The following is a 16,948-nucleotide window of genomic DNA, read 5'->3' as shown; positions in this document are numbered from 1 at the left end:
AGGTCGAAACGTCGAATGTAGATTTTAGTTATATTAAACTAAAGTTTTTATTCAAACACCGTAGTTGTCTCCATAATTTTCAGAAATGTATAAATTTTTTATTTTATTGAGTTGCCTTCTTAAATTCCTTTACCCAATATGGAGTATTTATTTATAAATAAATACTCCATATTGGGCAAAGGAAGTTGATCAATTCTATTGATCAACTATTCTGCGTTGATCAATAGAATTGCCTCTGTAGCTCAGTTGGAAGAATGACGGTACATTGCACCGTTCGATTGGAATAAGCCTAAGTTCGATTCTCGTCGTGACGGGAGGAATCTTTATCTGGACGATTTTCAGTCGAAGGTGAGTTAGCCGATCTCAGATGGAGGTAGCAGGGTTTTTCATCCCGCATACAGGCAAATCGGCCCTTCAGAACATACTCAATTTACAGACATAGAATACCAGTTGTGGTGGAAGTAGGTGGTTGATGGCGTTGATTCGTAGTAGAGGTTCGGTGTAGTGGTTGAGACAGTTGTAGGTGTTCTCCTGCGATGAGTCTTTGCACTCCTTGGAGGTGTCAGGAATAATAATAATAATAGGTTCTCCAAATTTTGCCACTCATCTTAAAAGTTTATTAATGTTTTCAGAATCTCATTTTCTACCAGTTATAAATTTGAGCATATAGTTCACATTTTGAGATCTGTTCAACTCTGATTCTATTTTAGGTCTTTAGTGTGCATTTTTCTTTTCAATGGGAGTTTTTTTTATGATGTTGAACATCAGTCTGAAATACATCACTATTATCAATAACAAAATATGTGACACTTTTTAATCTCTATATTCTCTCTCTTGTGCAAATTTGTGTTCCTCTTTATGATGAAACATGGTGTTAGTAATGACTAGTCCTATATCCTGTGTAGAAATCTTGCAATTTTAACATTTTTATTAGGTTATCTTCATAGTTTGTATCATATGTTATAGATCCTTTCCTTGATTCTAGCACAGTGGTTCCCATCCTTTTCCCACTTGTGTACCCTTTTTAAACCCATTTCTATAAATTGTACCCCTTGTTTTTAAAATAGCTGTGATTGAAACTTAATATTTATTGTTCCATAACTATCGTTTTGCATTTTGTTTACTTTACTTGTTTTTCCACCATTACTGATTATTTTTCGTGTACCCCTGAACGGCCCAGCACGTACCACTGGTTGGGAACCGATGCTCTAGCATTTGAAAATATCATCTTTATAAATTTATTATTTAGATGAATTTCTACTGTTTTTATCTTCTTAGTCTCAGTTTGTGGTATTTCTGTAATTCTTCTGCTAGCTCTACCATTTCTCCATAAATGTTTCTTCCCTGTCTTCAGCTGCATTGAATTTGAGTTCTTTTAGTAGCTAACTTTTCACTTTGCCTTGGTTTTGATGAAAATAGTAGGGACATTGTATAATAGGATGCCTTAGGCTGGTATGGTATTTGATTGTGGTATCATTATGTATATATAACCGTATCTTAGTTAAATAACATGGATATCTAGTTACAGAGTGATATGGACAGGTGAGGATCAACATTTGATTAGAAGCTCACCTGGTTCTCTACAAACAGTAAAGCTACATTGTGTATCTTAAACCTTGAAGTGACCCAAAAATCTGGGTACGTCTGGAAAGTTAACAAACCATATTGCTAAATACAATTTTCATTCCACTTTTAAACTACATATCAGTATATTAACTGTTATTTTTCTTCTAAGGATAAATTCCATCTTTTGACGCTTCTTGTAATGTATGAACTGTCTATTCTGTACTCGAGCCTGTAAATTAGTAACTTACTGTGGATAGATAAGAACTGTTAAAAGTTTGTAAAACGTATATCACATCTAATTGTAATAGTGAATTAATGATTAAATAATTCAGGAAATCTGCTCTAGAACCATACTTTATGCCCGACTTGGGAAAGTCGTTGATCCATCATTTGAAGTGATTCACTCTGAACAATGAACTTCATCTAAATATATTCATTTGAAAAGATATCCACCTGTCCATTTCAGTTCAGAATACTAATCAAAAGAACAAGCATGTGCATTTGATGCACTTGTTTTCTGATGCTGAGTTAGAGAGAGGAATGCAGAATTCTTGCCTGTTCAGTGTTGCCGAGTGTAAGGTTATGCATTTTGAACAGAGGACATTGTACATTATAATATTACATTAATTAATGGGCATTTCCTGCAAATTAATGAAGAGTTAAAGTTTAGTGGACCATATAGCTAAGTCATCACATTGGATAACCACACTGTTGAAGAAAACACTAACTTGAGGCATAAGGAAGTTATTCTGCCACTTTATGATATTTGATAAGACCATTTCTTTGAGTTCTGTGCTTGAATATAGTCACCTGGGTTGAGAAGACATTTGAATTGATCCAGCAGCTGTTAACTAAGTGAAGTCCTGGCCTATGAAATTGTGTATGAGGACAGATTGAGGGTATGTTGGTCCTACCTTAGTTTTAATATAGGAGAGATCTGAATGGTTCTTTATTTTTTTTTATTTTATTTCTTTTCTTATGGCTCGACAGTCCAAATTGAGCCTTGGTCTCCTGGATTTGTTGCCTCCAATCCTGTCTGTAAAAAGCTTTGCTTTTCCAGTTTTGATATCGATGTTGCTGTCTTGACTGATGGTGTCTGCCCATCTTGTTCTAGGTTTTCCTTTGTCTCTCACCAATAATTTTACTATAGATTGTATTAATAAGAATAGTCATTTTCCATGCAATAAACATGTCCTGGCCACTGCAATTTTTGGAACTTGATTACACTAGATATTGTGGGCTCTTTATAAAGTTGATATAACCGATGGTCGTATCCGATTTTCTAGAGGCCATTATCATTCACTTGTCCAAATATTTGTTTTGAGGCTTTTCCTTTCAGAAGTAGAAATCAGATCCTCCACTCTTGCCATAAATATCCAGGTTTCACATCCATAGCAGAATAAATTTGGCATTGAACATGAATTGTTACATAAAATAGAAATGAGTAAATTAAAGATGCCAAGAAATTATATTCTTATTTAATCCTTTATCAAAGTGTAAGCAAATAAAAGTTTGTGTGCAAAGTATCTTCGTGACTGGGCTACTTGATGCCAATGACTTTGCATCAATTGCCTTAGTATCCCAAAGCACACACAGGTCTGAGTAGTGACCCTTCCATAATTCATAGTGTTATAACCTGTTTTGACCATTATTGAGGTCTCATCAGTTGGAGCCAGACCCAGAATAGACACAAAGGTTTAAGTAATGCAGAAATCATATATTTCTGATATACACGTAGTCAAAGGGTATCAAACTTTATTATTAAAATACTCTGTATTAGATATAGATATTGAAAGTTTTTTCACTTGGCTGTACTGTAAATTAAAGATGACATGAAATTATATTCTTGGTTTAATCCTTTATTCAGTCTGGGTAGGGGCCTTTTCCATAATGCATTATACACATCTTAAAAGGTGTGTGTGCTTTCCATTATGGAATACTAAGGCAATTGATGTGAAGTCATTCTTCTATATAAAAGTAGCCCAATCATAGATACTTCATGTGCAAACATTGTTTGCTAACACTTGGATAAAGGATTAAACCAAGAATATGATTTCTTGGCATTTTTAATTTATAGTATAGCCAAGTGAAAAAAAAAACTTGAAACAAAAATTAAATAAGCATAAATAAAATTAAATAAAAATATATTAATAAAAAGATCCTTAAAGTGCAAATGTACTATACATTTATGGAAAAAACTTTCATGGGTGAGAGCTATATTAAGAAAAAAAAACTTCCTTATTATCACATCAAGCACATTAATTGCCTTCTCATTTACTAACTTATCCAGATTACAGCAGTTTTCCCTTGATTCCCCCCCCCCAAATTTAATTAAAAGCAACTGCTGACATGAAGAAAGGGTGACATTTTAAACATTGACAGGTTTAAGATCATGTGTAAATAGTGATTTATTTAAATAAATAGTTGGAAATGAATCTCAAGTTCAAAGCCAAATTATATTTCTAGCCACACCAATGTTGTTGTTTTTTTTAAACTGTTTTCCTTATTTTGTTTTATAGATGGTTTTAGATTCATCAACTTAATATTCCCAGTTACATTGTATTTGATAGACTTACATATAACATAACTTTATTCTTATGCTCTTATCTTAGTTCATGTTCAGTTAACTCTTTTTTTTTTTTTTTTTGTTGATTTTACTGAATATAAATATCACCTGTTGTTATTGATCTTATTACTGTGGTGTTATCCTAATTCTTTTTGACTTCAGAATTATAATAACGTCAAAGTCTTGGCCAAGTAATTAAATCAAAGAAATGGGAACATCATCATTACCATTCTTGTACAAATGGTAATGGAATCATAGATTTTATTTATAAAATGTATGAAACAAGCCTTATCATTAATTGAAATGAAACATAAACTTCCCTCTTTGTAGCCTCCAATACTCAACCAGTAGCTGCACTCCCAACTAGGACAACAGTTAGTCACTTAGTCCAAACATCCACTGCTCCAATTTTTGCAGTATCAACACCACCACCAACAACAACACAATCATCATCATCTCCTTTATCATTTACATCATCAGTTGGTCATCCTCATAAGAAAGCAGCTCCGCCTCCACCAGACAGGTATGCAGCTCTTGCTGACTTAGATTGCCAGCTTCATCAACCATTATCTACTACTACTACTACCATTCCATCCTTGTGGTCAGGATCAAGTGCTTCTGTATTTGGAGGACAATCTGTTTTCACTTCACCTGCCTATGGAATATCAGGTAATTTGTGCTTTTTCATTTTATTGAAAAATGTGCTTGATGCCAAATATCACTTTAATTCCTCAACTTTTGAATTGAAAAATACAGTTGATTCTTGATATTGTAAACTCACAGAAGCCAAAGAATAGTTTTACAACAACAAATTTCCTTTAACATAGCTTTGATGCTGTTGGGCTTTGCTAGACTTTTTGGTAGTTTATATACAGGTAATCCCTGTTTTATATGGGGAATGTGTTCCAAAAAATCTGTGTCAAGCGAATTTCCACATTAAATTGGAGATGTCATTTTTTTTCACTTCTTTTTATTTCTTCTTCTTTTTTTCTATTTTTTACAGACTGAGAGCCTTATTCATTATTTTTTGTGTTTTGACAAGTATCAGTTTTTGATTTAAATCTTTGATCCATGCAATTAATAATTTTTCCAAATCTCAGATAGGTTTATTCTGAGAATGGACAATTTTCTTTGCTAAGAAGGGAGTAACATTTTCACCTGCTTCTTTAATTTTGTTCTTATTGTTGACTTAATTTAAATTCATGTGAAACATCAACAATCTTAGAACCGGAATCAAGTTTTTGTATCATTTTTAACTTTGTATCCAAATTTATAACAACAAACCTCTGTCAGCATTTTTTTGTTGACGCATTTTTAGGTGTCAGCATATCCTCATCATTGTGATTTTCCTTTACCGGTTTTATTGACATGTTTAATAAGGGTGCAAATTAAACCTCTAGTAAATTATGTAAATGTGGAAACAATAACATCAGAAGTGTATTGAACTGACATTTACTCATCTTTTTTTTTTTTTTTAAAGTTAATGTTAAAATCATCAATGAATTTTGAACTCGCAGATTTCAGGTGGCTCAGTCAGTATGGACTAAGCCCTTTGGTCGGAAAGACCTGGGTTCAATTCCCGTCAGTGACGCGAGGAACCTTTATTTGGTGTCTTTTGACTAAAGGTGAGTTAACCAGTCTCATATGGAGGTAGGGTTTTTCCCACCTGGAAACTTAGGTTTTTCATCCCCTCAGAACAGGTAAACCAGCCTATGAACACACATCTACAGACATAGGATACACTGAGATGCATAGGTCTAACCACCTTATCCTCAATACAGTAGTGATTAAATGCAGGGAAAAACACCCTCGACACCGCAAGGTAAAAGAGGAGGGAAGGAATAAAAAAAAATTGAGATTTTTGGTGATGTCCTGCACACATGCGCATAGTGACATATAGAGAGTGACATAACATATGTATATAGTAGCAAAAGAACTACATAAATATCAGTGCGACTCCTATCGTGTGTCGATAGGTGTCGCACTGATATGATCGTCGGCTTTTCGAGAGCTCCTGAAAAGATTAGTAGTATTTTATGTTATCATTGGCAATTTTACATAGTATTGTTTGCTTTTCATTTCTTGGTGTGTCTGTGCGATTTTTGTGTGTTTCCTGTTATTTTAATTATTATTTTTAAGATAAGATAGCATCCATATGGCACCGATGATAAAAAAAAATGGCGGCCAGGTCGCCATGTTTGTTTAAGAATTTTGATATAAAAGAGTTTATGCAATGTGCTGTCTGTGAGATGTATGCTTTGCGAAGAGCGGTGGGAGTCTGGTTAGATGGTGATAGCGGAGTTAATATGTGCAGAAAGTGTAAGGAGAATGAGGATCTAAAGTGTGTTCGGGTAGCGAGTGTGATATCATTAAAGAAAGTCAGAATATAGAAAATAGTGATGTGATAAGGAATTACGAGGTGGTACCAGATAGGTGTGAGAGCGTCGTTGAAATTGTAAATGAAGGTAGAAATACAGAACGAATGGATGATTTAAATGATAATGAAAATGGTGAGATAGATGCAAGTAGTGAAATCGCACGGTTGAGCAGAGCGATATACAGAGCAAAGCAGCAACTGGAATGTATGGAAAAATGTGTACTGAACGTACCGACTAATAAACGGCGAAAGTGTGTTATGAAAAATATGAGAATGTTCATAAACGTAAATAAAATGAAAGAGCAAGTGCTGTATGGAGATTTGCTATTAAGAGGTGTGATAGTTGAGAGTTTGGTGAAATCGTACCAACCAGGTGCAAACATAAAGGACGTCAGCGAATCTATTTGAGTGCAAAAACAGAGGGTGAAAGAGATGATAGTCGTGGCAGGAACAAATGATTTGAAAGAAGACGAAATGGAAATGATAGAGGATGTGAGGGAATTACTTGAGGTAGCAAAAGAGAGAGTGAGAGAGTTAGGATGGTGAGTATTTTGCCGCGGTATGACAGTGAAGTGTTTAGAAGGAGGGCCATAATTGCCAATGACTCTATGCGTGGGTTATGCATGGAGAGTGGTGTGGAATTTGTGGATGTGTGGAGTGAGTTCAATGGGCAAAAGGATTTATATAAGAAGATGGATGGGTTACATTTGAATGGATTTGGTGTATGGAGGCTTGAAAAAGTGTTGATGAATGAAGTGGAAGTGGATGTACAGACTCAGGGAAACTAGATTTATTAAGGGGGGAGGGTAGATATGCAGACTTTAGGGAGGCAGTTGAGCGTATGAACGAGTATAATATGCCTGAGCAAGTACGAAGGACAACAAATCAGAATGGGATAGTTAGTATAAGGCATCAAAGTAGGGATGGGACTATTGGGCTTCTGCAATTCATGTACACCGATGCCAGGAGTATTAGGAACAAGAAGGAAGAGTTTTTAGCCTTGGTTGGCACTTCCAGGCCACAGGTTGTTGGTATTAGTGAAACATGGCTGACAAAAGATGATAAAGCTAGTGGGATTGAATGCGACGGGTATAGCGTGTTCAGGAGTGACAGGGAGAATAAAAAGTGGGGAAAAGTGTTAGTGATGATAGCTGATGAGTTGCAGCCAAGGAGTATAGAAGTTGAACTGCAGGATAGAGAGAGCACATTTGAGGCTATTTGGTGTGAGATAGTTTAGCAGAACAAAATATACAATTGGGTGCTGCTATAGACCAGGTGATGGAATAGATGGTGGGGATAGTATGCATAGGCAAATAGAAGAAATGAGTGGAAGGAGGGTAATTATTATGGGTGATTTCAATTATGGTAATATTGACTGGAAGGAGGAGAGGGCACATGGGAGGAAGGAATTGGATTTTATGCAGTTATTAAGAGACAACTATCTGCGACAGCATGTAGTGGAAAATACTAGGTGGCAGAGAGCGCTTGACCTAGTAATTGCATCGGCAAATGTGGCTGTAACAAACATGACCATGTTACCACCAATTGGTGAGAGTGATCATAAGGTTATGACTTGGGAGGTGGCTAAAGGAGTTGAATTTTTTACAATTAAGACAGGGTACATGTGGAATTACTGGGCTGGTAAGTATGACAAGCTTAGGAGTGTGCTTGGCTCAGTGCCATGGCATGTAAAACTGCAAGGGCTGGATGTTGATAGTGCATGGGAGGTGGTTAAGAAGTGTTTGCAGGAGGCAATGGTTGACTGTATACCAAGAGTCCGAATAATAAATCAAGTAGGCGTTAAATGGATGAATAACACTATTAAGCTTGAGCTGCAAAAAAAGAAACAATTGTGGGAATTTAAGGAGAAAGGTGACCAGCAGGTACAGGAACAGTATAAAGCTCAGGCCAGGAAGGTAACAAGGGTGGTAAGAAAAGCAAAAGCGGATTACGAAAGAAAATTGGCCATGCAGGCTAAAGAGAATCCCGAACAGTTTTTTCAATATGCTGCAAGTAAAAGGAAAAATGTTCATGGCAGAATGATTTTAAAAAATGCTGAGGGTAGGGAGGTAACCGAATCAGTCAATATAGTGGAATTACTGAGCGAGCACTTTGCAAGAGTATATCATCCAGGTGGTGACATTGCAGGAATGGAAGAACCAACAGCTTATACTGGAATTGTGATGAAAATGAAGTAGAGGTAAATAGTCTATTGCAGAACCTCAATGTCAATACATCTGTGGGATTGGATGGTATACCAGCTCGTATCGTACGTGATGCGGCTAAAGAATTGTCAGTGCTCTTGACCATTTTGTTTAATTTGAGCCTCGGGTCTGGGTCAGTCCCAAGGGGGTGGAAAGAGGGGAAAATAGTTCCGCTGCATAAAGGTGGTTCCAAGGCTGCTGTTGAAAATTACCGGACAATCAGCATAACAGGAATCGTTATCAAGGTCTTGGAGAAAATAATCAAGAGGAAAATACAAGATTGGGTAGATGAAAATGGGATACTGTATCGCAGCGCTTCCCAAACTGTGGGCCGTGGCCCCCTTGGGGGGCCATAGGTTTTGTTGAGGGGGGCCGTGAAATAATGAAAACAAATTTAAAATGTTTTAAGACCAAGTAGATTTTTTTTTATTTTAAAAGAAACGTATTTTAACTTTTATTATTTATTATTTCTTTTTTTTGTTATTTTTTATATTTTAATGGAAAAATTCACACATTGGTGCTGCGTATTTCGGTGCTTAATGAATATTAGTAAATATTGCTTATTCATATATTTCATTTCAAAGCAGTGGTTAATTGTATTTACTTCGAAAGCTCTCCAGGGAAGGTCCAAATCTTCCTGTCCCTTTCATCAATCAGGGACTGTTGATATCGACTTTATATACATATCAAAACTCGTTTTATATTATCACTGTCATCCAAGCTAGTTTTCTGTTACCAATTAAAGTTTCGCATATACTTCACACATGAAAAAAAAGCTTAAACAAGTTCATGTGGGGAGATAGTAACTTGCTTGCAGTGGTAAACAACATGCCCTCCCTACCAGCCACTATACTGCAGAGGCAATAAAAACAAGTACTTTTATTATGCCAGTGAATAAGGTATGAGGAGTCTGTAATATATTTCTCAACAAATAGTGCAATTAGAGACAACGGGGATAAAAACACACTAATTAATGAATCACGTCCTCTCATACAGAAACTATGCTGTATAAACTGAAACAAAACCATATGTTGCATGGGCAAACACGGTATCTAACTAAAAAACTATTGTTATTAATTAGATGTATGTGAGTTCGATTTTCCAAGGCAGCAATAAAATTCAACCGAACGTGTTAAAATTCGTAAAAGTGTTAAAACTAAGTAATATATATATATATATATATTACTTAGTTTTAACACTTTTACGAATTTTAACACGTTCGGTTGAATTTTATTGCTGTATATATATATATATAATGAATATATATATATATATAACATTCATTGTTAGTGTTAAAACTAAGTAATATATATATATATATAATGAATGTTATGGCAGTTTCACATATGGAATTCGGTTGGGCGATCTTTTGTTAGTACCGCACCAATCATATGAACGTTTTAATAACCTGCCTTTGCTATCTGTTTCGCGTTAGGCTTAATTACCGTAAAGGGAGAAAAGTCACAAAAGAGAAAAATGTTCCTGGTCCGGGGATTCCCTTATTCAGGTAATATTCACTAATTTCATGTTATCAGTCTGTGGCGTGCCAGTATCGGTAAGTGGTGATATTATTTGATCTGTTCTACGTTAAAAAATTTAACCCTAAGATGGATAAGTGGCTGATAAAAAAAATTTTTTTAAAAATCCCGCGAACAATCAGAAGAAGCAGAAATAGACTCAAAAAAAAGGACAGTATTTCATATTTTACCAGAACAGCCTGCATCGTCTTCAGAACCAAACGGTAAGAGGCAAAAAATGTAATATATGCATTTGATTTTTGCAATATTCGCTGTGTATGTTTTGTATTGAATATAAATACAATAAATATTATAATAATATATCTCTCTATTACGATTTTTTTCGAGGGGGGGGGGGGGGCGTGAAATATTTTAATTTTTGCAAAGGGGGCCCTGACATCCAGAAGTTTGGGAAGCACTGCTGTATCGGGGACAGCATGGTTTTGTGAAGGGTAGGTCATGCCTTAGTAACTTGCTCACATATTATAACACAGCGACGGCTGAACTGGATAGGGGTAGTGGGTTTTCAGTGATTCTACTGGACTTTGCCAAGGCCTTTGATACGATACCACATGGAACTCTAATCAGTAAAATACAGCATATGGGGATGGATAGGAGGGTGGTTGATGGAGAGATACCAGAGAGTGGTTTATTCAGGAGTGGAGTCCACAAGACGGCCTGTGACTAGTGGTGTGCCACAAGGGTCTGTTCTTGGACCACTACTTTTCAATTTGTTCATTAACGATATAGGAAAGGATCTGAGAGGAACAGTTCATTTGTTGGCAGATGATGCAAAGTTTGGTAGGGCAATAGTGAATACAGATGATGTCAAAATTTTGCAGGATGATTTGGAGGTCTGGGCTAAGGAGAATGGATGTCAATTTAATGTGGCAAAATATAAGGTTATACATTTTGGGGTGAAAAGATTAGCAGCAGTTTACTACATTGGTGGAACTGTACTCCAGGAAATTGATGAGGCACGAGATTTAGGAGTTGAAGTTTAGGGGGCATATTGCAAAAGTGGCCAAATCAGCTCATCAAATCACTTGGTTGCTGAAGAATACGTTGACAAGCAGGTTATTGTTCCTCTGTATCGAGCCTTGATAAGACCCCATCTCGACTACTGTGCCCAGATTTGGTCACCTAGGTTTCTTCTTGATGGGGAGGAGGTTGAGAGGATCCAGAGGCGAGTGACCAAGATGGTGGCAGGTCTGTGGAATGAACCTTATGAGAACAGGTTGAGGATTTGTGGGTTGCAAAAATTGGTTGATAGGTGGAGGAGGGGAGATATGATTGAGACATTCAAATTACTGAAGGGTTTCTATAAAATTAATTCAGAAGATATTTTTGAGAACAGGGCTGGTTGTGGGAGGACATCCATGGAAGCTGGGCAAAAGTGTGGTTAGTAAGGGTGTTAGAGCTGGGTTCTTTACTTTTAGATTGGTGAACGAGTGGAATAGGCTGCCAGAGTCTCTGGTGGATGCTATGACAGTGAATGAGTTTAAGGCGAGGTATGATAGATACTGTATGAATGTCGAATAGTTGTGATGAACATGATTTGGAGCCTCCCTCGATGAGTCTAAGGACTCACTGGTGTTGCCCGTAATAATAATAAATTAAGGATTACCTAATTTATCGATGCTATGATTTGATTTTAGATGCATTAAGTCCCAAAACATGACAGTAATTTAAAATTACTGTTTCTGTGTCAAGATATGTTCTTTCTTTCTGACATAACAGAACTAATGTTGTGTTGGGTAGTAATTGTAATAGCATACAAAACTAATACTCTAGGCTAGGAATGTAATGTCAGATCACATAGTTCATAACATTCCTGTTGTCAGTTGCGCATAGATAATCAGTGGTGAGTGTTATTAATAGTAACGGTTTAAAATAACTTTAAACCAGTGAATTGCTTTAACTTTCTTTCTTAATCCTCTCCTCTTCTACCTATTGCAGTGTCAAGGTATGTATTCTTGTAACCACAACTTTACTCGATAAGGTGGTTAGCCCTATGCCTCCTGGTGTGCACCATATTTGTAAATGCATGTGTTCACAGGGCCAGTTTGCTGTTCTGGGAACGAAAAATCTGAGTTTATGGGTGAAATAACACCCTACCTCTGTATGAGATGGGCTAAACTCACCTTTTGTCTAAAGAGACCAGATAAAGGTTCCTCACGTCACTGACGGGAATTCAACCCAGGTCTTTTCAACCAAAGGGATTGTTTTAACTACTTCGTTATTTTAAAAAATATTTTAAATTAGCATATCATGTGTGTCATGATTATTGCATGTCTCTGTGCATTTTCTTAATAAATGCCATACATAGCATTACTCTTGATGATATATCAAAAAAACAAAACAAACAGTTGAATACATATAAAGAAAATTGGAATTTGTTTACAACCTATATGTTTTACTCTCTGTAACATGAGTGCCATTTGGGGAGAGAGAGAGCAAAAGAATTGGTTATGGCATTCAAATATTAAAGAATGATTGACCAGCATGAGTGTCTCTCTCTTGTGGCTCAGATGCAGCTGAATGAACAGGAGACAGCACTGTTAAAGTTTCAAGGAACCAGGTTAGGTATGGTTTTGTAACAAAACAATTAATTAATGAAAAATAAAAATAATAAACAATTTATAACTGTTACTTCCCAAAACTTGGAGATATAGGCATGCTGTCTGTTTGATTGCGATTAGGATGATGCTGATTGTCTCCTGCTCTCTCAGCTGTGGCTGAGACTTGTGAAAGTATGACTCATGCAGTTTAACTCTTTCTTATGTTAATATTTTGAATATTGTAGCCAATTACTTTGCTATCACCCTGAAATACTTATACTGAGCAAACTATATAGAAGTTGTAAATAAATTCTAATTTCCTTTACATGTATTAAACCGTTTTTAAAATATATCATTATTGTCCGTGTGGTTAGCCCAGTGTCTATGCGCTTTGCAACCATATGCCTGGGGAAATAGACTTTTTGGCAAAAGCCGATATTCTCTCATTGCTCAGATTGATTGACTACTGAAGAAAGGTAAAATGAAATGTAATACATGCCTTAAAATTTTCTGCAAAATTCATGCTTGTTTGAGTTGTTTGCTTCACAACTTGTGTGTGTGTCATCGCTTGATGTCAAGTAGGTGATTGTTATAGTGAACACATAGGGACCAGTCATCATCATATTCCTGCTATGTACCCTCAAGGGGTGTACAGCATATGATAGTACTATATGAAAAATTTACATCATTACTAACTTCCTATCTACAATTTTCCTCCAAATTAGTCTGTTACTTTTCAAGACTTAAGCATTATTAGATCTTATATTTCTATCGTCTAGGACACTTTATATCGTATCAATCCACCTATATCTTGGTCTTCCTCTGGGTTGTTTTCCTGCCAACCTGGCAGAGAATGCTTGTTTTCTAATCTTTCCTCTCTCATTCTGTTTAAGTGACCATACCACCTGAGATTAGCTCTGCTAACACATTCCTGGATGCTGACAATATCAAATTCTTTCCTAATATCCTGGTTTTAAATATGATATTGCCATTGATGCCATCTGTTCACGCCGCTAATCTTTCTCAGGACTCTCATATCTGCGGTCTCTAGTCTTTGGCCAAGCGTTTTACTTCTGACCCAGCTCTCAGATCCATAAGTTAAAACTGGTATACAGCTTATTTAATGTTCCGACTAATTTCTCTCTTATTCCATATGAATTTATTCAATTGACTTCCTACAATACCAGCTTTATTGATTCTGTTGTCTATTTCCATATTTAATTTACCATCTTCAGTAAAAATCGTGCCTAAGTAGCTGAAATGTTTTACTTGTTCCACAGATTCTCTGTTCACAACACAGTTGACATTTTCAACGATTCTGCCTATTTTCATTGTCTTTGTCTTTTTATTGCTGACCTTCATACCATATCTATTACAACAGTTATTCAATTTAGTCAAAGAATCTTGCAGACTTGTAGCAGATTCATTTAGAAGTATAACATCGTCCGCATAAAGCAAAGAGCTGACATTAACATCTCCAATTTTGATATCATGTTTAATACCACTTTCCTTCGTAATGTGATCCATATAGATAATGAATCACAGAGGGGATAATGTACATCCTTGTCTCGCACCAGATTTAACATTAAACTATCTTCCTGTACTTCCTTCAATTCTAACTGCTGACTTACAATTCAAATAAAGAATTGTAAGTTATATAATGCCCTATTGGCACCATATAACTGTAGCATATTGAATAGCTTCTCTCTTGGCACCTTGTCATATGCCTTTTCCAGATCTACAAAACTTAAATACAGATCTTTGTTATATTCCCATGATTTCTCATCTATTTGAAAAAATGAAATGTAAAGTGAAGATCTGATCCTGACAGCCTCTAATTGGCCTGAATCCAGCTTGTTCTTCCCCAAGCTTTTCTTCCACAATTCTTCTCAACCGTTTCTCAAGTATACTAGCATAAATCTTACCAGGAACACTCAATAGGGAATACCTCTGTAATTCTCACATTCAGTTTTATTTCCCTTTTTATATATGGGTACAATAAGAGCTCTACTCCAATCATCAGGAATTCGTCCCTCTGTCCAGGCCTCCTGAACTATGCAGTGCAGCCACTGTAAGACTTTTATACCACCATACTTCAGCATTTCTGGTCGAATATCATCTACTCTTGCTGCCTTTTCTACTTCAAGTGTATATATATATATTCCTGACTATGCCTGTTGAATGTTTTTTACCACTGTGCTATCACTGCTTGTTTCATTTAGCAATTTTTCGAAGTAATTACTTCAACGATATCTTTTTCATGTCACCTTTATCAAACTCCTTTTACAGCAGTCTTTCCTCCATTTCTAAGCTTCTTAAACGAACTCTACAATATTTTGCCACCTTCTTGATATTTATTTTCTATGTTCTTGCCAAAGTCCTCCCATGACTTTTGTTTAGCTAGTTTTACACAGTGTTTAGCTTTCGTACGTTTGTCTGTGTATTTGCTAAGCACACAAGCTGACTTATTTGCCAGGAACTTTTGATATGCTTTCTTCTTTTCCTTCACTGCCTCTTTAACTTCCTGTGTCCACCATTTAGTTCTGAATTTTCTATCCTTGCTGACAACCTCACCACACTGGCTGAATCAATCATTGTTTTCTTCAAGGCTTGTCACTGAATGTCCATGGTTTGGTTCCTGTTCTCAAACTCTTTCATTTTTTCTTCAATAATCTTTGTGTATTTTAATCTACAGTTCACTTCCGAGAGCTGCTCAACTTTTATTTGCTTTAAAACTTCCTTACATGTTATTCTTTTCAGGATAAAATTCAATTTTATGCTGCTCAAGATGAAATAGTGATCACTTCCAATTTCAAATTCTCTGTACACTCTGGTATCCTGAACCAGGGAGAAAACATCACTATCAACAATAACTTAGTCAATGAGTCTTTTCTTATTCCTTGCCTCTTCTGTCCATGTGAATTTGCGCACATTTTTATGTTGGAAAATATTTTTGTATGTCTCACAATCATTTCCTACTCTGCTATTTAGATCCCCAACAAGGATCAATTTTTCCTTTTTCATTGTGTCAGTTGCTTTCTCTAAACCATCAAAAAATTCCTCCACTTCTACCTTAGTAGAACCTTCTGTGGGACCATAGGGACAAATTGGTCTTATTGTCCAGTTCCCCATTCTGATCACATCACTCCACTTGAGACTTCCTGCTATTCAAGAAGATTAGCCTCATGTTTAGTGTTGAATACTACTATGGCTGCTCCTTCTTTTCCTTGATTGTCATTGCCTGAATATAACATTTTGTATTTATTGCTCAGAAAGATCTCACCAGTTTTTGTCTTTTTTGTTTCCTTAGTTTATTATAGCAAGGTTCACTATAGTGAATTTAGGATGACCATTAAACTTGATTGCTATGAAACAAAAAAAAAAATCACCTGAAATACCATAGAAGAAATTAAGAATAACCTAACCAAGGAAATTGCCAGAAGTGGAACAAAAGAAGTCACAAGAAATAAATAACTGAAAATAAAAGAACAGAAATTATGAGAAATAACAAAAGGAATTGCAAAAAACAAAATAAATGAAATAGTGGAAATAATAATAATAAAAAAAACTGCAAGAAATATAATGAAATCACAGAAAACAGAACAAAGGAAATTGTGAGACATTGTGCATTGACAGCGAAATGCAAATGAATGGTAAGAACTATACTTTTTATAGTACACAAAACAAGAAAGGTAGACTAGAACTAGAACTTTGAAATGTTACATTTTCTTAAATTAATGTCACTTACTTGAAATCTTCATAGTAAATACAGTAATCTACCATTTATCTGACCCTTCAGTTATCAGAATGGTGAGTTTGGATAATTGAAGGGTCAGTTAATTTAAGTACTATTATAATCTTCAGAGAAGTCAGCGGATATGCAGTGGTCAGTTAACTGAAGGGTCATTGTTTCGAAGATCATTTAAATGGTAAATTTCTGTATGTGTAGATTGCACCATTAAAATCAAAAAATAACTGAAAAAAGTTTTCAGGTTATTTATGGATTTCATATTCAAAAATATTTAGTTTCTGCACTTATCTAGAAATATATTTAGAAATGAAAGTTACTTAGTTTATGCACATATCCGAAATATATAGAGAAATTGTATATTTCTGGGCATGCTACTAGAAGCTTCTTTTAAGTTCCAGCTTTCTAC

The 16,948-nt window shown here is 35.6% G+C and overlaps 1 protein-coding gene across 1 annotated transcript in view; it reads left to right on the top strand.

Moving 5' to 3' along the window:
• The window catches only part of drongo (Arf GTPase activating protein drongo), a 182,449-nt gene that overhangs the window by 138,561 nt on the left and 26,940 nt on the right, over positions 1-16,948 (top strand). Inside the window, exon 6 of the mRNA XM_090411961.1 lies at positions 4,463-4,801. Within this exon, the coding sequence (XP_090268087.1) occupies positions 4,463-4,801 (339 nt within the window). The remainder of the gene's footprint in view (positions 1-4,462; positions 4,802-16,948) is intronic.

Source organism: Typopeltis vanoorti, chromosome 22, assembly GCF_054136105.1.
Source record: "Typopeltis vanoorti isolate ZY-2024b chromosome 22, IOZ_Tvanoo_1.0, whole genome shotgun sequence".
NCBI classification, from domain to species: domain Eukaryota; kingdom Metazoa; phylum Arthropoda; class Arachnida; order Uropygi; family Thelyphonidae; genus Typopeltis; species Typopeltis vanoorti.
The sequence above is the reverse complement of the archived record's forward strand: the minus strand, read 5'-3'. Positions and strand labels throughout refer to the sequence as shown.